This window comes from Setaria italica, chromosome V (genome assembly GCF_000263155.2).
Source record: "Setaria italica strain Yugu1 chromosome V, Setaria_italica_v2.0, whole genome shotgun sequence".
NCBI lineage: Eukaryota > Viridiplantae > Streptophyta > Magnoliopsida > Poales > Poaceae > Setaria > Setaria italica.
The window spans coordinates 43,312,586-43,335,263 of NC_028454.1; the positions used below are offsets into that span (position 1 = coordinate 43,312,586).

The window sequence follows — 22,678 nt, forward strand, 5'->3', positions numbered from 1 at the left end:
GAACCAACTAATGGGAATCAAGAAGAAAATGTTAGCATCAACATCGATGATAACAATGTAAGTGACTCTAAGAACACAGTAAATGCATCAGGTGCACATGCACAGTCTGCTAGTGTTGATGAGCAACCAGTTAACACTTTGAAGTCGTTAAATGATAATGAACTTGAAGAATGTTGCACTAAATTAGAAACATTTTCTTTTGATGGTTCATCTGATGTTGAGGTATATGGTCTTATTTCTAAATTAAAGATTATGAAATTCACTCTGCTAGATAATATAATGTCTGCTACGAAAATTTTCGAGCATGTCATATATGTGAATTGTTATCCTAGTATCTTCATTATTTACCGACTCTTATTTACCGTGACCATAACTGTCAGCATCGGCGGAAAAAACCTTTCAAAGTTGAATTATTGACAGCAATGACTCAGGACCGGACCTGCGTACGACGAAACTGCACGCGAGGCTCTCTTTTGACGGCTCTGCTCACCTCGTACTTAACGCCCAGGCAGCCACAGGCGCTGAATTCCCTGGCCTGCTTGGCAGGCAGCGCGAAGCGGCCACACGCCCCCAAAAATATCACGATCCAATGGTCGATGGACCATGGACCCGACAAGTCGACGACCCCCTCCTGCTCCTGGCTCCTGCCTTGCCTCCTCTCTCAGCCTCCCGTCCTTCTGCTTCTTCCACCCTTGGTCCATCTGCCGCTCGCCCACTACCCCTCTTCTCCTCTCTGCTCCGACAACACGCTCCATGACAGGTGGGCCATAGAAACGGTCCTACCCCACGAGCCATCGTGACGGGTAGAGAAGCAGGTCGAAACTGCTGCGCGCGCAGCAGCGCTTCGTCTTTCTGGTGCCCGACGACGCCAAGCTGGACCACCACACCCTCCTGCTGGACTACGAATGACGGGTGGGCCATCACTGACCTGTCATAAAGCGGGGAATAAACTGTGTACATTGTTTGGTGCACGTAGAGATCAAGGGAAATTACTGCTATAAAAGCCTCTCTCTCTCCATCTTGGCATTGCTCGCGTCGTCCGCCTTTGTAACCCTCTCTGCTTCCTCTCTCTCTCTCTAACCACTGCCAGCCACCTCTGCGCCCGTCGCGACCACTCGCGAATTAATTCCCGTTCCGCCCACCTGACTAAGCCGAGGCCCCGGCGCCGCCTCCGGCCGCCGGACGCGGGAGCCATGGCGCCGGCGGTGGGGATCAAGCGCTCCACCACGCAGGCCGTCACGCTGCCGCCGCCCGACGCGCGGCTCGCGGTGCGCGACGTCCTGCGCTCCACGATCCCGTCGCAGCCCGCGGAGGCGCCGCCGGCCGCGGAGAGGCCGGCGGCGCCCGCGGCGGCGGTGGAGGGGTTCCTGTGCCTGGAGGAGGTGGACGGCAGGCGGTGGAGTTACGTGGTGGACCGAGGGGCCGTGAAGGGGAGGGGTAGGGCCGGGGCGGCGAGCCCCGCGGGGGCCTCCGTCAGGGCCGTGCCGCTGCAGTCGCCGCTTCCGCCGGCCGAGGTGAGGCAGCTGGGTGGAATTGTGACGAGCTGTTAGGTTCGGTGTTGGTTACAAACTTGCGGGTCATCTGACGGCTCATTGGGAAGAATTGGTTGCGGCTTTTGGGTAATTTGATTTGATGGATTGCTAGGGTGTTTTTCGATTGGATTGATGCATACGAGGCATGGTCGCTTGTGGATTTGATTTTTTTTTGGGTATTGATCTAATCGGCAATAGATATGTTTTCTCGCCCATAGGATGTACACTTCTGATTGAAGTAACACCGGTGTTTTCGAGGTAATAAGAGACAAAATTGGGGGAAGTTTGGTTTGATCGAGAATTCCGAGGCTGTGAATTCTTTTGTGATTTTAGTCTATATGTACCTTAATCTTTCGATGATTTCTAGTTGGTTCGCGTAAATTCGTAGAGAATTCGTTTTCAAAAAAAAATCGTAGAGAATTGGACACTTGGGTGGGGATTAGATGCGAGATTTATTGGTCTCACTGTGGAACAGTCTCAGATTAGCTGGTGGGTGTTGGTCTCAACTTTCAATCAGTTGGGAGGTTGCTTCCTTATTTATTAGTGTCCCACCTAGGGACAATTACTTCTACCTCACCAGCTTTATTGATTTCGGTGTTAGGTTATGTTCCAAGTTTTGAACAGTTGAATGTTTTTCTCGAACACGTAGGAGAGCTGCGTATCAATATATTAAGAAGAATTTGAACAGTTGAATGTAATTTGTGCTACCAATTTAACTTTTCGTTCTCCATTAATATAGGGATTTGTTAAGTGGCATGTGAAATGTTGAAGTTCGTCCATTGGAACTGAAAAATTAAGTGTACTGTGGAATGTGGCTGCAGGAAATAATGGCATTCATAAGATCATATGTCGTACCTGAAGGGTTTCCTGACAGTGTTACTCCTTCATATGTCCCATACATGACCTGGAGGGCTTTGAAGGTATATTGCACGACCTACGTTCATAGTCAGTCGTCAGTGCTAGATTCAAATGAATCAGGCTAAGTTCAATTATTTGATCATTATTTAGCATTTCTTTGGTGGAGCAATGGGAGTATTTACAACAAGAACCTTGCTGAGCTCTGTTGGAGTCTCTCAAAGCAAGTCAACACCAGGAGCCATTGCTATCAACTGGATCCTCAAGGTACTTTTTTTTCCCATTCCAGAACTCGCCAAACCAGTCCTTACAATGTCTCAGAAACCATAATTCATTAAAGGAGTACTGTCAATCCACTAATATGGCCAGAATGAAAACCAGTAAAAGAAAACTGCCAGTGGGCTATCGGTCTACTTCAATAATTCAGGTTGGCTAATGTATATAATTGTGATTGCACCTGTACCCCAGGATGGTGCTGGGCGTGTCGGAAAAATGCTTTTTGCACGTCAAGGAAAGAAGTTTGACTACGACCTAAAGCAGGTAAACATGTCTTCATTTTTGCAGAATCCACTTTACTTCCAATTTCTTGGTGTCCAACGTGCATCCTAACTGAAACAAAAATCATCTGCAGCTGCGGTTTTCTAGTGATCTCCTGCTGGAGATAGGAGCTGGTATTGAATTAACTACTGCAGCATTCCCTCAATTTTTCTTGCCTATGGCTTGCGTAGCAAATGTCGTGAAGGTCTGCCCTCATCAAGCATTAGCCAATGCATTTTGAGCCTACTCTATTTTAAAAGTGTTGATGGACATCATTTTTTTTGTTTCACGCAATATTTAGAATGTCGCTGCTGTTACATCAACCTCAACGCGCACTCCAATCTATAAGGCCTATGCAAGAGGAGAAAACATTGGTGATGTCACTGCTAAAGGCGAATCTGTCGGTAACATTGCAGATCTGGTAATTATCATGTGTTGCCTTTACATCTTTCTTGTCACTCGGTGGCAATTGGACATGCAGCTGAAATGTCCTTATAGTATATAAGTTGAGCATGTTTTACTAAATTTCATTTGGCTTGTCAGCACACTGTATTAAATACAGCATTTGCAGGGCTTTGCATGCTTACGCCCATATGTTAAGCTTGATTTAGCAGTTACACTGACTTCTCTTTGTTGATTTGACCTGAAGTTGGGTACTGGTCTGAGCATCTTTATCTCAAAAAGGAACCCATCATTGGTGACTTCGTTTGCCTTTCTGTCCTGTGGATACCTCCTGAGTTCATATCATGAGGTTCGCTTTTACTCTTCTAGTCTATTTCTGAGCATATTTAGAATTTCCTAAAAGACTAAAATTCTGTAATTTTCCGTGAACAGGTGAGATCTGTCGTGCTGAATACCCTAAACAGGGCAAGGTTTACGGTTGCAGTGGATTCCTTCATTAAAACTGGTAGGTCAAAAACTCACAAGCATATGTTTGAATTGTTCTGTGAAGTGCTAGAAATAACCGCACTTCGATCTGTATTCAATTGTTTATCGAACCATTGAAGCAGTACTTCTCTATAAAATAAATTCGAAATTCATAGACAAATGACCTTAGTGTCATATAAAATCATAGAGGGGTTCAGAGAGCTCTTGGATTTTTGCAGCACTAGATTCTTCCAGGCAATGTTAAAATATGCTGGAAACTTTGTTTTCTTTAGCGCGATGCTGCAATTTCGATCTATAAAAGCTGCATACTGAAAATGAAACCCAAAGATTTTTAAACACACTTATTAGTTATTATGTTTCAGTCACATATTTAAGTCTTATTCTAAGCTCGAATCATGTTTCTGACCTTTCTAGACCTCTAGGAGTATTAAATAGAAAAATTTGAAATCATATTCGCTTGGCTCTACATTATCTTATATTTTTAATCTTTGTTTTTTAAATTATAGGTCACATTCCCTCCTTGAAGGAAGGAAATTCACAGGAGACGATATTTAATCCACCTTGGCGGCACGAGCCAGTTGCAATAGGTTTGTGCAAGAGTTATTCAGATTGTGGTCCTTTCTTGAGACACTGCGGGCATATTTATAGTATATTTCAACTATATTTCAGGTTCACGATTTGGAGAAGCATTTCAAGAGCCTGCTTCATTTGTTGCCATAAGGCCTCTGTTTGAGGTATGTTCTCCTCGGCCACCAGCAACGGAAAACATACCCAGAAACTACTATGTTTTTGTATATGTGAATATTTCCTGCATTTTGAAATTTGCTCTTTTGGTATGACCAACATTTGGTATATTAATTACATAGGATGAGAGATACATGGTAACATATAACCCGACAAAGGATAAAGTATATGCTTTGCTCAAGGACCAAGCAAAATCAGACGACATTATCAAAGCTGCTTTCCATGTAAGCATTTTTCTCACTGGGATGCAATAGCTATGGATGTTTTGGTTTCTTTCTGATACACTTGGACATGGTGTTCCGTTTTACAGGCTCATGTGCTACTGCATTTTATAAATGCATCACATGCACGGAGGCTGAAGCAGAAGCAGAAGCAGAAGCAGGCAAACCCCGACCGATCAGACTATGGAAACCTGTACTCAAGAAACATGGATTTCCTGGCACACATCGCTGAATCTTGCAAAATCGTTTCATCATCATATGGAACCTTCAAGAAGAAAGCAAGAGAACAGGTCAAAACTCCCTGTCTTTATGATAAATGCACCTCTTTCCATTATACGTGAGTTAGTTCTGACAGTGACAACCAACCACATTTTTGTTTGTGTTTCAGGGTTGGATAATGTCCGAATCACTGCTCAACCCTGGAAAGGCTCGATTATGTGGGGCAAAACCACTATGAGTCTACTATCCTTCTGTTTAATATCGAGGGGATGATATCGTCTCTAGTTTGTCAGTTTGTGAGACTAACTTTTCTGACAACGCGGGATGCTCAGCTGTTAGAAGCTGAACTAACATATGTTGGCGCCCGGCACTAGGTTTGAATCAGTGGACCTTCAGTCGCAACTCCCAAGCTTCCAAATTGCAGGGAGAGCAAGAGTTATGTGATATGTAAGTAACCGATCGTGTTCGGTTTGGATCTAGACCTCTTACTTCAAACTGTCAGCTACTGATCATTTTCTGTTGGATTCTCGACATGAACAGGAAGAATACCTGAACGAAGATGAATTTTCATGGAGGGGAGAGGTGGTGCGCTGGTTCGCGTGCTGAGTAAAGGGGTCAACGAGAGGGGGGCTTGAATTTATGTTTGCTGATGTATAAGATATGGTGTAGCCATCCTGCTGTAACCTGTTTTGCGTGCTGGTCGGCTGCGGAGCTTCTTGTTTCAGTGTCCTTAGAGTTTCTTTTCTTTTTTTTTTTTGCGGAAAAAGAGTGCTTATAGTAAATTCCAGTTTCAGTGAGTTATCAGTTTATCACTCATGCCGTCGACGACGGTCTCCACCTTGTACATACATGCTCGGTAATAACTGCAAGCCTTCTTTGTGTTATCTGGTGTGCTGTGGACTTGTGGTGCTGAAAGCAGGACGAGCCTCTCGAAAACAAAGCACGACGAAGTCTGCAAGCACAAGAAGTTCTTTTTGAGTTTGGCGCTGCCTTTTCTTAGCTGCTTTGCACCTTGCTTTAGACGACCCACATAGTACACCAACGTGGTCTTCGCTGAATTTCTGTCACACATGGAAAGGAATTCGATCACTTTTTACATGGCCTAACATATTCTTCTTCTGAACGATATGAAAGAACTTTAGCGAACCTGTGTGACTTCGAGCAACCCCCAGGCAAATCCACGTATCTACTTTAGAAATTGAAACTGCTGCACAAAAACACTAATGATGTAAAATTACCTTACAACTCAATTAAAAAATCTAAAGAAGATGCGATTGACACTTGACAGTTAGCATTTGAGTAGAACACGTGATGGGAAAATGGAAAAACGTGGACGGCGTGGATTGACCGGAGCGCATAACACGAAGGCTGAGATGCTGCAGCAGTGCAGCCTCCGCCTCCATTTCCGTCAGGGCGTCCACCATTTGTCGCTTCTCTTCTCTGCAGTCCATCGTCACCACCATCCACCTCGGCTTCCCCCTCGCGTTCGCCGCGGACAGCGCCTCCGAGATGGAGCTCCGCCTCTGCCTTCGTCTCCACGCGCGCCTCCCACCAGCCACGACGCCGCCCCCGCCGCCTTTCGCGGCGCCCGCGGTGCTCCCCGCGTCCCGCCGAATTCGGACTGGTAAGGATTGCTTCAGCGCAATCAGTCACCGCTTCTCCGTTTGTTTGGGCGCTTCGCTCCGTCAAAATGCCGGGCCGCGCGCAACCATCGTTGAGCAAATTTCGGGAGTTCCGATTTGATTGTTCATAGATGCTTGCTACCTACGCTGAGAGAGGCCCTTCGTTTTGTTGCTGCTTGTGGTCAGGTGGGAGCTACGGGGTTGCTCTTCGGCGGCCCACGAGGCGTTCGAATCCGGCGATTCGCGCTTCCGAAGCCGACGGCGCGCCGGTAAGGTGGCTATCAGAGGCCGCGGGGATGCGAGCGCTGTTGACTGAGAGGGGAAGCACTGACAGGAGCTTTTGTTTCGCCAGGGTGTGGCTGTGAAGGAGAGGAGCGTCTCGGTGATCCTCTTGTCCGGAGGGCAGGGAAAGAGAATGGGGGTATTATATCTCTTCTGCTTCAAACTTGTCTTTCAGTTCCTTTGGTTGCACCCATGTGAGGGCGCTTGCTTTTTAGTTCTCGTACATTGGTTCAGGTTATGTTCATCAGTTTGGTGATTCTATTCTGGGACAATACGGCCACTTTAGCTGTTCTTCAGCTGCTAATATTGGGGCCTTTGGGCAACAATTCATTTACTAGTGTACAAGAAACATAATGCATCAAGGCTCTGCGCCCTATTGAACAATTGCAGTGAAATGAACAGATTAAGCAAAAATGAACAGTGAAATGTTGTTGTCAGTGATGATGAATTGCAGTGAAATGTTCTATTTATGCTGTGAGCCTGTGAAATTAGCGTGTCCTTCCAATGCTTGATCGTTTTGTCTAAATTCCACCCATCTTTTCTAACAGGCAAGTATGCCGAAGCAGTATCTGCCACTACTGGGACTACCAATTGCATTGCACAGGTTCATTTCTCCAGCATAGACATTTTCAATTTTCTCAAGTCGGCAAGGTGATGAGGACACAGGAATCTCTACATTTTGTCCACAGTTTGAAAACATTCTGTCAACTGAAGGAAATGAAAGAAGTCGTGGTAGTGTGTGACCCAGACTATAGTGATGTATTTGAAGGTTGCAAAATTGTCCACACTTATTCTATTTTCATTGACTTAGCTATGCATTTATCTAAGGTTGTCAAAAATCATTATCCACTTCTGCAGGTTCTATTGAGAACTTGCAAATACCTCTTAAATTTGCATGCCCAGGAAAAGAGAGACAGGACTCTGTTTTTAATGGACTTCAGGTCAGTGACAACCCACCTGTATATTGCCTTTTCTGCTCATGTGGATAAATATCGTAGGGATCTGGTGTTCCGTTTGTTTGCAGGAAATTGATGGGGATTCGGAACTTGTTTGTGTCCATGATTCTGCAAGGCCCTTAGTTTCTTCTGAAGATGTAAAAAAGGTCACTCCTATTGTCCATTATCTACATGAGTTACATCATAGAATATCTGCTCAAATGTTTGCTTTAGCTTGTTCTTTCTTTGGAAGTATTGAAATATAACTCACCCTGCAAGTTGCAACTTATATCTACTGCAGATTCACTACATGTGTGGTTGCTTGGAATTTATTGCCAAATAACTGATCCAGCTTTGATATTATTTGTGCTGCCCTTAGAGCAATTTAAGAGTTTCTCTTTTAATTCTGCTGCTTTATATGTTTTAGAGAAGTGTATTTCCCAAAAGCTGCAGCTTGCTTTGTGCTTTCTAATAGGGGGAAAAAGATAGCTACAATCACTTTGCAGTTTTTTCAAGCAGTAATATTGATTTTGATTTTACTGACTAGGTCTTACAAGATGCTGCTGTGCATGGGGCAGCTGTTCTTGGTGTGCCTGTGAAAGCTACAATAAAGGAGGTGAGTGTTTATACCATCCAGATGATTGGGAATAATTCAACATGATCTTACAAATAGCTTTGACAACTTCATATGTGGAACAGCCTTGCAGTGCTGCCTTATAAATCTTATGCTTTTTTTTTTTGCTCTGCAACTATCATCCACATAATAGCATTCTCGATGGGGCATAACATTCCTTTCCACCCATATTCCCTACAGGCTAATAGTGATTCTTTTGTCGTAAAAACCCTTGACCGGAAAACTCTATGGGAAATGCAAACTCCACAGGTAATCATACTAACTCTTGTATGCACTTTATGTTTCTTGTTTTGTATCCTGTTCCTGCACCTCTCTCTATTTCTTTTTGAGAAACTGCAACGTTAAAAAGAGCATGTTTTCCGATTGTAGGTTATGAAGCCTGATTTACTCAAAGCTGGTTTTGAGCTTGTTAAACGGTTAGCCTTAATTTTTAGCTCAGCAAATCAAAATAATAGATATACTTCTCCTGAGCTCTGTGCTGATTTAATTTTGCCATCACAGGGATGGCCTTGAAGTCACCGATGATGTATCCATTGTAGAATATCTCAAGCACCCTGTCTATATTACGGAAGGCTCTTACACAAACATTAAGGTATCACACAATAACGTTTGAACTAAAATGTTCTGAATTGCTTAATCTGAAAAGATAACTGTCCGAATGTGAATTTATTGCAGGTGACCACTCCGGATGACATGCTTCTGGCTGAGCGCCTGATGAGTGGGAAATGATAGGCAAAACTAACTGTTTGCCTGATTTTACAGACAACTTTGATTTTGTAGTGCAGCATTCATCAGCACTTAAACATTTTTGAAAACTAGAATAATTATGGAGCTAGTACACGAGATAGCTGACCTCTTTGTAAACATTCTTTATATATCAATGAAAAATGGGGTAAGGTTTTCTGCTGAATTCATACTTTGGCAGAACAAACGGAGCTCCGATTACCATTTTTTTTCATGCAATGACAATAGAACTTAGAAACAAGTTTATTGCGCATGTAAATGTAAGGGCTTCAATTTGTTAAAAGCATCGTCAAACAATGATACAAAACAAAATCAGAATTCTATACCCGTGTGGTAGTTGCAGCTAATCCAAATAGCAATTCAGCACATCCGTTTCAACAACCTTATCAAGAGTTAGTGGTTAGCAGGGAGATTCCTCCGAAAAAATAGTACAGTGGTGTTGGAGAACATAATGTATATCTAATACACGAGATACTAACTGCCCATTGACCATGTTTGGGGCAATTTTAACTGATATATGAACATTCCTTAAACCAACAGAATGAGTATAAGTCCCAAATGTTTCCCTTGAAATCATGGCTCCTGACTTCTGAGCAACTTGGCACTTGGGCTAGGCACATTTGAAGGTAACAATTTTACAGATTTCATCTTAGAGGCTTCAGTCCCTGCACAGAGAGATGAACAGTTATACTGATATTTTTTGTGTTTTAGTGAACATACTCTGACAAGTCCATCCCAGATTCCCATATACTCTTCTTGTATTTCTAAAAATGGGTTGAGTTGTCACCTGGATATGGCTAGATGGTGTGTGCACATTGTACTTGCATGTAAAGTGCTCAAGTGGAAATCAGGGAGCATCACATTGTGGTGAATTATTAGCCATCAGATGTGCTTGAAATTGTTTTATTAAAGTATTAAAGTATTTTAGGGTAAAACACTGTAATGGACCTGGCTATTAACAGTGGTCTGTAACAACATAACATCTTAGATTGTTAGCCTAGGTCACTGTGACATGATCACTTATTCCTGGTACTCCAGATTCTAGAACCTAATATTTGGAATGTGCTATGTGATATTCTCTAGTCAATGAGTAGATATTTATGGCCACATGCTTGCAGGGTTACCTTTGAAGCTCGCAGTTCATTTGCAGCTGTCCGGAGAGAGTCATCTGACAGAATCAATCTTGACAAAGCACCAGTACTTAGGCTGCGTTGCAGTCAATAATTTAGCGAAATATCTATGAGGCTTCAATGTAAAACTAATATACATGCTGCCAATTGCCATACAGCATCTGTTGCAACCTAGAATATGGAAGTGATGCATTACCCTAAAATCTTTGCTGCATCTGATACAGAACCTTCAACAGCAAACAGCAGATCTAATAAAGCTTGCATTCCCTGCCCAGTGGAAAACGAAGGGCAAAGGGAGATGTTTAAATATGCGATCTTGAGGACAACAAAACATATCCAGTAAGCATATTAACATAACAACAGGTGCATACTGGAGAAAATTTTGAGTTATTTGGACCAATTTGGGGCCCAACATCTTTTCCTCGTATGGTGGACTTTAGGGGCAATATCTGAAGAAGCTCAACTGGTGGAGTGTAGTCCTCAAGGTTTATTGGCCTCCTAACTGGTAGAATCAAGCTGTTAATGGTCATGGAGTATTATGGCCGTCAGGCAGCATGAGAACTGAAAATGGAAGTGAAGTGTCTTAACGCCACCTAGCTACTAGCACTGGAGCTCTAATGCAGCTGGGTAATCTAGGATGTTGAATTACTTGAACTAATAAACACTTACTTGTCCAATACTAAAATGGTAACTTGGAGCAGACCAGATTTTACCTTTAAGAGCAATCAGGGTTCGAAGCCGAGACAAAGCAGATGCTCGATTCATATGTTGTGACCGATCCTCCACAGCCTGTGGGAAATCACACTGAAAATAAATTAACAAGCAAAAGGAAAAGAGCTAGTTCTAAAGTTCTATCGCATAACAAAGCAGGAGAAGCGTGCACGAAGGAAATACAAGAAATCAGGCCAAAAAAAAATAATCATTTAGTTTATCTGAAGTCCAATTGATTTGTGATTGCATTAATCCAATCTTCCAATCATTCAAACTCTAGGAACACAGTCAGGAAGCATTGTCTGAAATGTCCATTTATTTAAGATATCCCCAATGAAGCGAACATGTTAACTGAGAATGGCAGCTAATTCAGCAAAGTTCCCGACCTGGGCGATGATGCCGGTGGGGCGGTGCTTTAGCCGGACGGCGGACTCGCGCTTGTTGCGGTGCTGGCCGCCGGGGCCGGACGCCTTGAACGTGCCCATCTCGCACTGCCCCATGAGCTCCTCGTCGCTCATCCCCAAGTAGTCGACGTAGCCGCCGCCCTCCGCGCCATCCTCTTCCCCCTTGCGGCCGCCCCCGCCGTCCCTGGGAGCATCCGAGCTGGTGGACACGGACGAGGCGGGGACGAAGCGGAGCGGGGAGGGCGCCTGGCGGCGGAGCAGCGGCGGCGGCAGGGGCCGCGGCTGGGAGAGCGCGGATGAGGTCGGGAGAGGCGGGTAGCAGCGGGCTATTCGCAGGAGCAGCGCTCGAGCCATTTTCGGGGGCGGGGCGGCGATGAGCGAGCGGAGCGTCACCGGAGGTGCAGATGGGAGGTGTGATCGTGGCAGAGGAAGCGGCCTGTTTTTTGCGTCCTAGATGTCCTGGGCCGTCTGTTGACGGTTAGGAGGCGCGGAAGCCACGGCCCGCGGGACAGATCTCAGCATATTTTCGTTTTTTTTTATTATTATGGTCTGGAAAATCGCAAGCAGGCTAGCCTTTGCGGTGCTTGATTGAGAATTTGAGATTCGGTATGTGATTTATGAATTATCATCCTTCTGTAACCAAAGATCATTATAGCTTTTGAAAATTGAAAAAAAAAATTAAAACACTCATAAACTCCGATGAATGTGTGAACTTTCTGAACCAAAAAAGAAACGAGCGAACTACACTTAGTGAAGATCAGTGAACCTATATGCTAGTCAGTTCTTGATTGCTCAGCCACAAGATCTTCGGCTGTCATCACGCCCTCCCCTCAAGAATCATAGCCTTTCAGTGAGCAAAGTACTCCTCCCAGTCAAAGGCACCACAACGGCCGCTCATCCGGCTGTTCCACTCTTCCTTTGTCCAGTCTGAAAATTCGCTAGTGCCAAAACGGGCTCCATTCGGTTTCGAGGCATTACGCTTGTTACGCCTATCATTATCAATTTGCCTCTTCCTGAAGATCTCGTATCGCCGAGCCTTCTCCTTCTTGCTCCTGTATGACCGGCCATACTCCTTCACCCAGTCCTCAAACCTGGCACGCATGGCTTCCTCGTCGACCTCCAAGTCCTCCGGCTCCACAGCATCGTCCCTTCCAGTCACCTCATCCATGGCTTCCTTACCAGAAACCGCCTCTGTGGCGTGATGGTGATGCTTCCCACCACGATACCTCCGGTTGTCGAGGTATTCGACGTACTCACGCCAGTTGACTTTGCCGTCTTTGCCCACGAAGTTCACCTTGAGATCTTCCTCATCCTTTAATTCCTGGAGGACATGAGGAGGCACCTCCTTCCTGGCCTCAACGCCGGTGACCTCGCCGGCTACAAGCAGTACATATGAAGGTGGGCAGTGTGGTTCATGGAGACATGGACATGTCGCACATGGAAAGAACAATCGACGAGGAATCTAGAGGCGATTTGGTACCTGGCTTCTTTGTGTCTTTGTTGAAATACAGAAGTGCGACGACTCCGGCTAACGCGGCCGTGGCTGCAGCGCCATAGGCGCCATCACGAGCGGCGAGATCCCTCTGTACCGGGAATTCGGGATGAGAATTTTGAGCCGCGAGTGCAGAAGAACGTAACCAAATTTTCGATCTGGGACCTGGGTGTAGCGGAGACTCACCGGTGTGTGTGGAGAGAGCGCGCTGGCCTCCCCGCCACCGACCCTGCAGGGGCCTTCTTGATGCCGATCCCAAGAGAGGACTCCGCCTGTGCGCTGGGGACCCCGCGTGCGCGTGGCGCGAACCTCCGGGTGAGGAGGGAACCTAGGGCGCGGAGAGACATCCACGCGATCGCTCCCTCTTCCTTCGCCGCCTTGCTCTGTTCCTACGCCGGCCGCCGCCTCCCCTCGATTCTAGGGCTTTGACGTGCATATACTATATAAAAAAAATAGCCGGATGTTAGTTTGAACCGGAAACTCCCTGTATGCCGGCCGCCCAGGCGACAGATTGGAAGTCGTTTTTCTTGACAACGGATAATTTGGGAGTGTTGTTCTCTTATCCTCAGTTTGCTCCGAGCCTCCGACTGCTGGAACAAGGCTTTTGCAACGTCTCAGATGCATCTCCGGCTCCAGCTCGCCATGGCGATGGACGCGAAGAGGAAATTAAACGAACGAACTGAGGTGTGTTGTGGAGGTCTGCTGAGAGAAGAACAAAGACACATCCAAATCGCCACGGGAGCGGAAGCGATCGAGATTCCGCGGCCGGATCGAACCAACACCGCCTCGTGCACGAGAACGACGCAAAGGCTCGGGAGCTCGCCGGACGCCGGCGAGGCAGCGCCGCGGGATCACGCCTCGCCTCGACGAGAGAAGAGCTCCGTTCGCTTCGCTAGAGCCCGTATCGGGTGTATTCCTAGCCGTCGGTTGCGGATTGGACGGCCCTCAGGTGCCCAGGGGGTGGACGGTAAATGAAATACCTCCCACCCCGGACGGTAAACGAGATGCCGTCCGCCCCCGGTCGCCGTGTCCAGCGGCAAGGCCACCCGCCGGCAAACCGCGAGCAGGCAAGCGAGGCCAGGAGGAGGACGCTGCTGCTCTGGAGTAAACGCTAAGAGCGCCGGCGAGCCACCCGCCGCCACCGTCGGCACCATGCACCGCTGCCTCTGCCTGCCCCGTTGCGCACGCGCATTGCCGCTCCGCACTCCGCAGTGCGCCAGGCGCGCCTGCAGGTGGCCGGCCGCCATGGCGTTCCGTTCCGTCGCACGGTGCCTGTGCTCTGAGTCGAGCGTCGCACTCGGGAAGTCGGGAACGCGGCCATGTCCATGCCGGACGTGGCGCCTTAACGCCGTTGTGGATGCACAAGTCCGGCGGGGGCGCGGGGGCGGACGGTGCTGGTGTCAGGTTGGGCGGCGAGGCGGGCCGTCGCCGGCTGTCTCCGTGATGTGATGAGGTGCGACGGCGAAGCAGAGCGCGGGGACGGTGGGGCGCCGGAACTTGACGTTGGGCGGCATGGCGCTTTCTTGCTCTACCTGACTACCTCCTCTGCTTCAGGGTAAAGCGACTGAGCCATTGCGACTTCATGATCAATTGCGGCGGCCGGCGGGGAATCGCCCCAACGCGAGCTACGCCATGGCGCCGCCGTAACGACGCCACCGCGCTGCCGGACCAGGGGGCACGACGCGAAGGCGCTGCCCCAAGAACCCGCAGCGTCAGCACGCAAGCGGCGTGCGCACTTGTTACACCCCAGACAGCAGATGTTCTGCAGACGCAAAAGCAATAGAGAAAACCTGGTTTCGGAACATCATCATATGTTCATATTGGACCCGCGGGAATGCTATCTGTAGAACATTCATGTAGTACCAACATATTGCACAGTAAGATACAGATTTGAGCAATTCAAGAACTATTCAAATCCTACCTACGCACAAGCAGACATGCTGGGAACTGTTAACAAAGACTACAGTCACTAGTCACTACTACCAAGTGCACTGCACGAATAATGAAGAAATGGTCAGTTGAGAGGTACCTCCAGTGTTTACATACTAGGAAGAGAGACGCTCACGTCAACACTCAACACAGGGGACATGCCACGTTTTAGAGACACACAGCTAGGTCGAACAACTAACCAACAGATATGTAACCATAAATAGAAACGCGGGTTTTACAGGCTAGGAAACTACGCCATATCTAGGGGATGATCCCGGCGCCAGGAGATGGTTTCCTCCTGAAAAGGCCGCTGGGGTGCTCGGTCGTCGTTCACACCCTGGCCCTCTTGTTGGTGCAGTCCGGGCACTTGTACTGCTTGATGTGCTCGGCCCGGGCGGGCGTGATCTTGACGCACTTCCCGTGGTACCACTTCTCGCAGTTATCGCAGCAGATCCAGAACTGGTCCTTGCCGTCGTTGGTTCCGCAGGTCCCGCACAGGGTGTTGTCGTGCTCTTCCGCCTCCTCGTCCCCATCGTCGTCACCGCTCTCTTCTTCATCTTTGGGGACCTTGGCCTTCGAACGAGCCTCAGCTCTTGACTGCTGCAGGTGCAAAGTCGTGTTACCGGAAGGAATCAAGGGCTGGATGGAAACAGAAAAGGGCATGTCATTTACCACTTTTGAACTAGGCTTGTTGCTCTTGCTGCTACTGTTAGGTGTCTTCTCCTTCGTCTGTTTCTTGGCCGATCCTGTCACTACCTCAAATATTGTAGGCATGTTGTTTATCATGCTGAAGAGTCGCCTCCTGCATAACAACAATCAAGCATCATAAGAAATGCAACTAACAGTAGCCATTGCAAAATAAGTTTTTGTCAAGATCCAGATATTTCCCAACAAGTAGGTCGGTATTCCCATCCCATCATACTCTAGTGAATTTCACATACCACCCATTTTCATACCGCTGCCTGAAATTGCAGCCGGTTTCTAACAATTTATGTAGATCTCGGACAGCCAATTAGGATATTCTCTCTCTTGTGTACTACTGTTCTGCTGTTATCCTATGTGATCATATTTAAAACTAACATTGCTATCCTCAAAAAGTAGGTACTGGCACTATATGAGATCCGGACGCAATAAGAGACCAGTTAGTTGGAGTGAACCTTCCTGAATGAAGATGAGAGAACAAATGAAGTGTGATGAATCAGATAATAAATTTATCAACCAAAGGAGTAAAAAGGTTAGACGATCCAGTCTCAATACCTAACTCTTAACTATATGCTCAGGTGTTGATAATTCTAGCTGGGAACTGTGCTATGTGTTGACATTTCAGTGGTTCTAGGGAAAGTTAGTTCAGTCAACTGCATTAATTCTATAACACCTTCCTATAATACAGTGTACACTTTCTATGTCCAGTACTCAGTTCCACAGTTTAGTTTGCAAAATGTATTTTTCGGTATCTTTACATGTACACCATGTCGTGCCCAGATGACATCATTTCGGTTACAAAGTAACAAAAATGCATTAGTGTTTACTCTTGAGTAGTAACAAATCCATTTAACAAATGAAATCCACCTTTCAAACAGCAATATGGAGGTGCATGCCTATAGTTGGTTTACTAAATATCAATATCACAAGTCAATGGCCCAACATATACGACAAGGATGAGATCTAAAAGGTTATAACGGAATTTTATGTAATGCTGAATTCAGCGTGGCTAACTACTGATGCCTAGTATTAGTAGCATGTAACTTAATATTAGCATCATTCATCCATGCAGCCATTCAGCATATACATTCAGTTTACCTTTTTTCCTCCTTTCAACACTTAACAGTAAAATAAAGCTTGACATACTTCTTATGGTCATAATGCAATGTCGTAAATATATTTTGTCTATAACATGACTTCAGGAACAACCGCCAAAACACAAATTCTGCTATATGGGGGTTCTCAGTAATGGATATATTCACCCTTCATCAGTGTTCTTGCATTATACATGAAAGGCAGAACTGGAAATAAGTTTAAGGATACATAAGGTACACATTGCTATCTATATTACAGCATTTATCCAGTTATTGACAGGGCAAAAGTAGGTGAAATGGTTCACATGAAACACAAATTGTATGATTCAAGACATGATAAATTGCATCTCCTAAAGTGAAATGGTATTTCAAAAGTCTCAAGGCCCTCATATCCACATTAGAGCAGGGGAGTTCATATTCCTAAATCTAGCTGAAAAGGGAAAATTGTAGAATGAGTGGTTATTCAAAAAAAAAAGTAAAATGAGTGTAAAAACAACACCAAAAGAAAACGAAGAAGATAAGAACATTCATTTAGGAATCCCATTTTCTTAACTTTCCCTAGCTTAACTTGCCACAAAAATGCAAACCCATTTTCTTTACGCGTTCAGCACTAAGCAACTATGTACAGGACATAATTTATTTTATAATCCCAACATTCAACAAAATATTTTTTGAGCAAAACATTCAACAAAATATTATTCACACTGTTCAGAATTCAGAATGTAGGAACAAATGTATGGGAGCAACAAGAAACTGAGTCAACTGACCAAATCTAGAGTAAAAGAATTCACTCGCAAACTTAGTTGGATGTCATATCCACATTAAATGAATCCAAAGGTGCATCTAGAAAATGGCAACTTAGCAAATCTGTAGACAGTAGATTAACATGCATCTGTACTTTCTGGTATGCCAAACTGAAATTCATCTCTGGGAAGAAAGGAACAGACAACATTAATTGATTATGAAAACTGCATAGTTCAATCATAGCAGAACAATTACCTAGCTTCTTTGTCAAACCCAAACCGGGCACCAAAGTAGAATGCTACAGACAGTAGCCAGGAATCACTGTGAACTGCAACTAGCGCCAGCCAGTCCTTCTCGTTCATGCCATCCCTAGCAAAGTTGATTCCTAATGCTGGTTCAGGGATCTCTGGGGGCACTTCCTCAGCTGGCAAGGTCACCTCCCACGTCTCATTGGGATACCCATAAAGGCACAAGTTCTCCTTTTCTGTTCAAAACCAATGGAATTAGTATCCATAACAAGATCCTGCATAGCATTATCCTGCAGCATTCAAAATTTAGTAGTAGGTCCACACTAACTGTGCACTGCTGCTCACCAGGGTGCAAAGCTCAAGCAGAAAACGCTGCAGACCAAGCCTTAATATTTAATAATGAGAAGCAACCAAACCCCACAATAATTACATGAATAGGGCAAGCAGCGAAAGCAACCACGTATTTCAGCCAGACGTACAGTGCTATCAATGCACTGAATGAAAAAGATATGCTGATTCAGTATACCTATCCAATTATGTCATTGACTCCGCTATACTGACTCTTCCCAACAACTACGGAATAGTATAAGAAACAACAGACGGCACACACTAGCAAGCAGTCATGTAGAAATCCAAGCACAGACAATTAGTCGATAATCCCATGGCACCAATGAGCCTAAAATCTCTAGCAACTTTCTGCAGCATCCTTCTTATGAGCTACCTATATATGATTGGTCGCAACACACATAGTGCTAACAAACTAACAGAAAACGAAGGCCAACCACTAGTTCCACAGTTCCAACCAACCAAAAAGCATTTTTCTCTCCACAAAACTGTCATATCGGTCCGTAATCTGTCACCAAAATCCAACAGCTACAATCTAGCACAGCGTTAATGAAAGCTACAAGACCATCAATAATTCGAAATCCCAGGAGTGTAGAGAGAGAGGACAGATGAGATAGAGAAAGGGGAAATTTCTCCAAATTTAGCTTCCAATCTCCCCCCAAAGCAACCGCATCCAAGCAGCAAACCCACGCAAAGCTCCTCGGCTACCGATCCCCATCCCGGACGAGCAACCCGAAGAGATCGAGCGCACTCACCGGGGTCGCAGAGCTTGAAGAACTTGTCCACATCTGCACAGCACACGAAAAGACACAGCATCAATCACACGAATCCACGCAGCCGCGCGGGAATCAGAAGCCCAATCTAGGGTCGAGAGGAGGCGTACCGGTGGTGAGGGCCTTGATCATGCCGGCGCGGCGGGCGCGGTAGTCGCGGAAGACCTCCTCAGCGGTGCGCGCGGCGTTCGGCGCCGCCCCAGAGCCCCCTCCGTCCATCGAGCGCGCGGCGCGGGGGCAATGGCGGCCGCTAGGGTTCCGGCGCGGGGGAGCGCGGCCGCGGGTCGCCGCGAGACGAGCAAGGCCGGTGGTGGTGGCGGTGGTGGAGGGAACGGGGGGATGGAGAGGAGGCAGACAGGAGTTGGAGGAAGGGGAGGAGTGGGTTTATATTTGTTTTGCGGGGAATTTCGTGGGCGTTTCGGCGAGGATTTGGGCCCGGTTTATTTTGATCCGTGTGTTGTGCTCGGCACGCGGGCAAAACCGCTGCCGTCTTCCTCGTCGCGGCGTGTCCGTTTACGGCCGGTAGAACCGGTCCACGGTGGACCAAGAGGGTTTCCTATAGTTTTCTTGGTGGTCTCGGTTTCTTTTACGGTTACGTTTTATATAAATTGAAATTATTAAATTATTATACGAAGAAAGATTAATGCCATTTTCTCCCTAAAAAGAAAGACTAATGCCATTCATCTTGAAGAAACTAAGTCAAAATCTTAGAGAAAAAGGGAGATCATCAACAGATGATGTTTAACGTTGACAGGCATAGTTGGTGATCTTCTATTTGCAGACGGTGCTCCAACCAAACTGGATTGTTCGCAACTGATTCATGTTGTTGAACAACTGACTTTACACACGCTATATGCTAGCAATCTGCCAATCTCCCTGAACTTTCGGATAGCGACACTGCAAACCTGAAGATACAGTGTCATGATCCGGACAAGAAGTACAGGGTCTAAACACAGAAATTCAGTATTTCACTGTTCGGCCTCCTCCAACCGTTAGAGTCGACCACTAACTCGTAGCAATAAAAAGACATAAAAGATAACTTGTTCAATAATCTAACTCTTAGCACATAGCTTAAAATATAAATGGACCTACGTACCAACCAATGTAATCTTGGAATATGTGTATGAGATTATCTCTTGTCAAGAGATAACTCTTCTCCCTCATTTCTTTTTCCCTCTTCCACTTAGATAAAATATCATATTTTATTTCTTTCTCCCTCTTCCACTTAGATAAAATATTGTATTTTAATTCTACAGTTGGGCACCCTTCCAAGCGCAAGCGCAAGGACATTATTGAGGCTCGAGCGGCGATCGAACCGGGAGAGAGATATTCTGAATCCGCACGCCCCAATCTGGGTGCAGATTTCCATTTGAACGGTGATGGACTGGTAGTGGGAACGAGAGGCGCAAGAGAGCCCTGGCAATGGCGGATTAGCAGCTCGGGCTCAGGTGACCAGTCACCTCACCTGCTCAGCCGCCATTGCGCTTCTCTTCAGGACCTCGCATTCTCCACTCTTCATGTCAGAGATGCCATTGCATGTGTTGCATTTGGTCATATAAAACGCTTGTTTAACTTCGCGGTTTCCTCGGATCATGTTCACTGACACTGTCGTGCTCTCCACTGTTTTGCTGGACCCATTGCCGAGTTGGGACAGGGAGAGCACGAAAGACTTCCTACTTTCAAAGTTTCATTTATGGAAACAACGAGCATGTTTGTAGACGATTGACTCACTTTGTTGAAGTGATACAAGCTCGCTCTGAAGATGATGAAGGATGCGTAAAAGGAAAGACACCAGGGCTCACGCAACGAAGTTCAGAAAAGAGAAACACTTCATTCTGAAGAAGCCTGTCGGTACAGAGTCTGAATCTTCAAGATTCCAAACTTGCATTAACAAAAGAGGATTCCTGACACCGAAGAAAATAAACAACAAACAATAGGTTTCTTAAAAAAACACAGTTAAACGATCCGTCACACCACAATTCACATCTAGGAATACCATTATTTCTTCCGTTCAATACTGTCATCGCACTGCTCCGGCTCTGTCTGAAGCTTCACATCATAGGCCTCTCCAGCAGAGCCGAGATGTACCACTCGTCGGCGTTGGGCCCCTTGTCGAGCTTCTTGCCGGTGTTCCACCGGAGCTTCCGGAACCCGACCTTCTCGATGATGGGCACGTACACCTCGGCCATTTCCTTCCCGGTGCAGAAGAAGTGGTCCAGCCAGAATATCCCGCCCGGCCGGAGCACGCGGTAGATGTCGTACAGCTCCGCCTCCATCACCTCGCCGGGAATCCAGTTGCCGAGCGCGTGCATCGAGTGCACGATGTCGAGCGTGCCGTCGAAGAACGGGAGCCGGCCGGCGACGGCGCCGAGGTCGAGCGGGACGAGCCCGCGCGACGCCACGAAGGCGCCGAGTGGCGCGCCGAGGTCGAGGGTCGTGGTCACCACGGTCACGCCGCGCTCCGCCATGCGCGCCGCGAACGTGCCCGTGCCGCCGCCGATGTCGAGCCCGACCCGCACCGTGCCGCGCGGCTTGGACGCCAGCACGGCGTCGATGTCGTAGTCGAGGTCCCCGCCGTTCCCGACCCACCGCCGCTGCTCCTCGCCGGCGAGGTCGAAGCTGGCCTCGCGGTGGTCGTGGTGGTTCCCCGGGCGTGCAATTTAACTGAATTAGCACTGCAACATCAAGCCGTACGAGAGAATGCATTGAACCATCCATTGATATTAATTAAACTAGCATCACTGGCTAACTATATCGTTTATACTGTAATGTTTCGGTTAAAAAAGATTTTCGAAGAAAAAAGAACTGAACAAACTATCCGATCAAAGTCGTTGTATGCAGTGGTGCTATCAGGGCTACCTCGACGCCATCAAAACATGTAGCTACAGTCGTGTTTCAATTAATCTTGTTGCATGTCCTGCTGGTGCTCGTCGCCGTTGCTCAAAGCCAGAGACTTGGCGACCTCGTTGAGCTCCTTCATTGCCTCTGCTTGGAGTCGCATGCATTCGTCTGTTACCTCGGCGCATCTCTGGTCGATGAGCACCCGACTGGGCGGAGGACAATGAGGCGCCTCCACTTGCTTGTGTTTGGTGCTTGCCGGCAGCAGCTTCAGATGCCGCATGATCACGCGGTCCATCGCCTCCGTGCTCCGGACGAGCGCTTCCGAGTTCCGACTTCCGTCGTTCATCCATATATTTTTACGGAACTTCTCACACACTTTTAGATACATATTTTGTACGTGTGACGCCTAAAGTTGCACAAGGACACTTTGTGGGTTTTAGGATACACAATGGAACAGTTGAATGAGGTAAGGGGAATATGAGTCCCTTTGAAGTAGGGACAGAACATAACAACTGGTCCTTACATTTGATCAGGCTCTGCTCGGAAATGTTACCAAACTGAGATATGAGATGTGACATGCTAGGGAGTCATGTGTCATGGGGTATTATACCGCTAGTACTCTAGTTTACTACCCTATATGACGATGTATGCATTGATGTTGATCTTATCACAAGCGAAGGTGGCAGATATTCCTATATGCGATCACGTTGATTTCCAATTATTATCGTGATTAGTTTCAGTCACTCATGTAGTCATGTTACGTTTCTTAATTGTCTGTTGGGAACCATGTTTCACACATGCTTGATTGTGCCACGATGGAAACTGTTCTGAAAGGTGGATTTTAGAGATGGGCTACATTTAACCGAGCAAAGATGGCACATCCTCACGCCCAAATCTATTTGTATTACTCTTGGTAGCACGCTCTTTTTTGAATTATCAAGCTTAAATGTACACTAAATTTTGCGTGGTATTACAAAACCAACCAACCGCTACTCTCTTGTTCATCACAAGCTGTAGGTATACATACAAAAATCTAGAAGAAACTATGAACA

At 46.5% G+C, this 22,678-nt stretch overlaps 5 protein-coding genes across 6 annotated transcripts; 2 read left to right on the forward strand and 3 right to left on the reverse strand.

Moving 5' to 3' along the window:
* Positions 1–1,034: 1,034 nt before the first annotated feature.
* Positions 1,035–5,880, forward strand: LOC101776232 (protein root UVB sensitive 6). Its single transcript, XM_004970780.4, has 14 exons — positions 1,035–1,514; positions 2,354–2,452; positions 2,541–2,654; positions 2,856–2,927; positions 3,019–3,129; positions 3,226–3,345; positions 3,574–3,675; positions 3,759–3,831; positions 4,319–4,399; positions 4,482–4,546; positions 4,679–4,780; positions 4,867–5,067; positions 5,166–5,443; positions 5,537–5,880. Exons 1-13 carry the CDS (start codon positions 1,194–1,196, stop codon positions 5,232–5,234), a joined length of 1,530 nt encoding a protein of 509 aa, XP_004970837.1. The 5' UTR covers positions 1,035–1,193; the 3' UTR covers positions 5,235–5,443; positions 5,537–5,880.
* Positions 5,881–6,378: 498 nt separating this feature from the next.
* LOC101776634 (2-C-methyl-D-erythritol 4-phosphate cytidylyltransferase, chloroplastic) lies at positions 6,379–9,400 on the forward strand. The gene is made up of 12 exons (XM_004970781.3): positions 6,379–6,620; positions 6,805–6,887; positions 6,971–7,039; positions 7,449–7,504; positions 7,590–7,669; positions 7,759–7,841; positions 7,925–8,002; positions 8,383–8,451; positions 8,650–8,718; positions 8,839–8,885; positions 8,971–9,061; positions 9,145–9,400. Exons 1-12 carry the CDS (start codon positions 6,506–6,508, stop codon positions 9,196–9,198), a joined length of 894 nt encoding a protein of 297 aa, XP_004970838.1. The 5' UTR covers positions 6,379–6,505; the 3' UTR covers positions 9,199–9,400.
* A 110-nt stretch (positions 9,401–9,510) lies between these two features.
* On the reverse strand, positions 9,511–11,898 carry LOC101777053 (peptide chain release factor 1). Its single transcript, XM_004970782.4, has 6 exons — positions 11,441–11,898; positions 11,057–11,132; positions 10,715–10,845; positions 10,540–10,610; positions 10,338–10,419; positions 9,511–9,878 (listed from the first exon to the last, which is right to left on the reverse strand). The coding sequence occupies exons 1-6, from the start codon at positions 11,810–11,812 to the stop codon at positions 9,858–9,860; spliced, it is 753 nt and encodes a 250-aa protein (XP_004970839.1). The 5' UTR covers positions 11,813–11,898; the 3' UTR covers positions 9,511–9,857.
* A 2,990-nt stretch (positions 11,899–14,888) lies between these two features.
* On the reverse strand, positions 14,889–19,161 carry LOC101777468 (PHD finger protein ALFIN-LIKE 6). Of its 2 annotated transcripts, none has more exons than XM_004970784.4 (5): positions 18,896–19,155; positions 18,768–18,800; positions 17,675–17,903; positions 15,552–15,681; positions 14,889–15,479 (listed from the first exon to the last, which is right to left on the reverse strand). In XM_004970784.4, the coding sequence occupies exons 1-5, from the start codon at positions 19,002–19,004 to the stop codon at positions 15,210–15,212; spliced, it is 771 nt and encodes a 256-aa protein (XP_004970841.1). In that variant the 5' UTR covers positions 19,005–19,155; the 3' UTR covers positions 14,889–15,209. The 2 variants fall into 2 exon arrangements, with proteins under 2 accessions (XP_004970841.1, XP_004970842.1); XM_004970785.3 differs by having other exon boundaries at positions 15,067–15,476; positions 18,896–19,161.
* A 1,675-nt stretch (positions 19,162–20,836) lies between these two features.
* On the reverse strand, positions 20,837–21,921 carry LOC101762605. Its single transcript, XM_004972223.3, has 2 exons — positions 21,698–21,921; positions 20,837–21,404 (listed from the first exon to the last, which is right to left on the reverse strand). The coding sequence occupies exons 1-2, from the start codon at positions 21,919–21,921 to the stop codon at positions 20,837–20,839; spliced, it is 792 nt and encodes a 263-aa protein (XP_004972280.1).
* Positions 21,922–22,678: the final 757 nt, after the last annotated feature.

Bases quoted from the DNA above. Each gene is read 5' to 3' on its own strand.
- LOC101777053 (XM_004970782.4), bottom strand. From the start codon at position 11,812: ATGGCTCGAGCGCTGCTCCTGCGAATAGCCCGCTGCTACCCGCCTCTC. The intron at 10,846-11,056 runs GTAAAATCTGGT...TGATTCTACCAG, and splicing joins AACCCTGATTGCTCTTAAAG to TTAGGAGGCCAATAAACCTT. The intron at 9,879-10,337 runs GTAACCCTGCAA...CTCTCTGTGCAG, and splicing joins ATGAACTGCGAGCTTCAAAG to GGACTGAAGCCTCTAAGATG.
- LOC101777468 (XM_004970784.4), bottom strand. From the start codon at position 19,004: ATGGACGGAGGGGGCTCTGGGGCGGCGCCGAACGCCGCGCGCACCGCT. The intron at 18,801-18,895 runs GTACGCCTCCTC...TGTGCTGTGCAG, and splicing joins GATCAAGGCCCTCACCACCG to ATGTGGACAAGTTCTTCAAG. The intron at 17,904-18,767 runs GTGAGTGCGCTC...GGTTTTGAACAG, and splicing joins CTTCAAGCTCTGCGACCCCG to AAAAGGAGAACTTGTGCCTT.
- LOC101762605 (XM_004972223.3), bottom strand. From the start codon at position 21,921: ATGGACCGCGTGATCATGCGGCATCTGAAGCTGCTGCCGGCAAGCACC. The intron at 21,405-21,697 runs GCAACAAGATTA...CCGCGAGGCCAG, and splicing joins GACGAGCACCAGCAGGACAT to CTTCGACCTCGCCGGCGAGG.
- LOC101776634 (XM_004970781.3), top strand. From the start codon at position 6,506: ATGGAGCTCCGCCTCTGCCTTCGTCTCCACGCGCGCCTCCCACCAGCC. The intron at 8,003-8,382 runs GTCACTCCTATT...TTTACTGACTAG, and splicing joins CTTCTGAAGATGTAAAAAAG to GTCTTACAAGATGCTGCTGT. The intron at 8,886-8,970 runs GTTAGCCTTAAT...TTGCCATCACAG, and splicing joins GGTTTTGAGCTTGTTAAACG to GGATGGCCTTGAAGTCACCG.
- LOC101776232 (XM_004970780.4), top strand. From the start codon at position 1,194: ATGGCGCCGGCGGTGGGGATCAAGCGCTCCACCACGCAGGCCGTCACG. The intron at 1,515-2,353 runs GTGAGGCAGCTG...ATGTGGCTGCAG, and splicing joins CGCCGCTTCCGCCGGCCGAG to GAAATAATGGCATTCATAAG. The intron at 5,068-5,165 runs GTCAAAACTCCC...TTTGTGTTTCAG, and splicing joins AGAAGAAAGCAAGAGAACAG to GGTTGGATAATGTCCGAATC.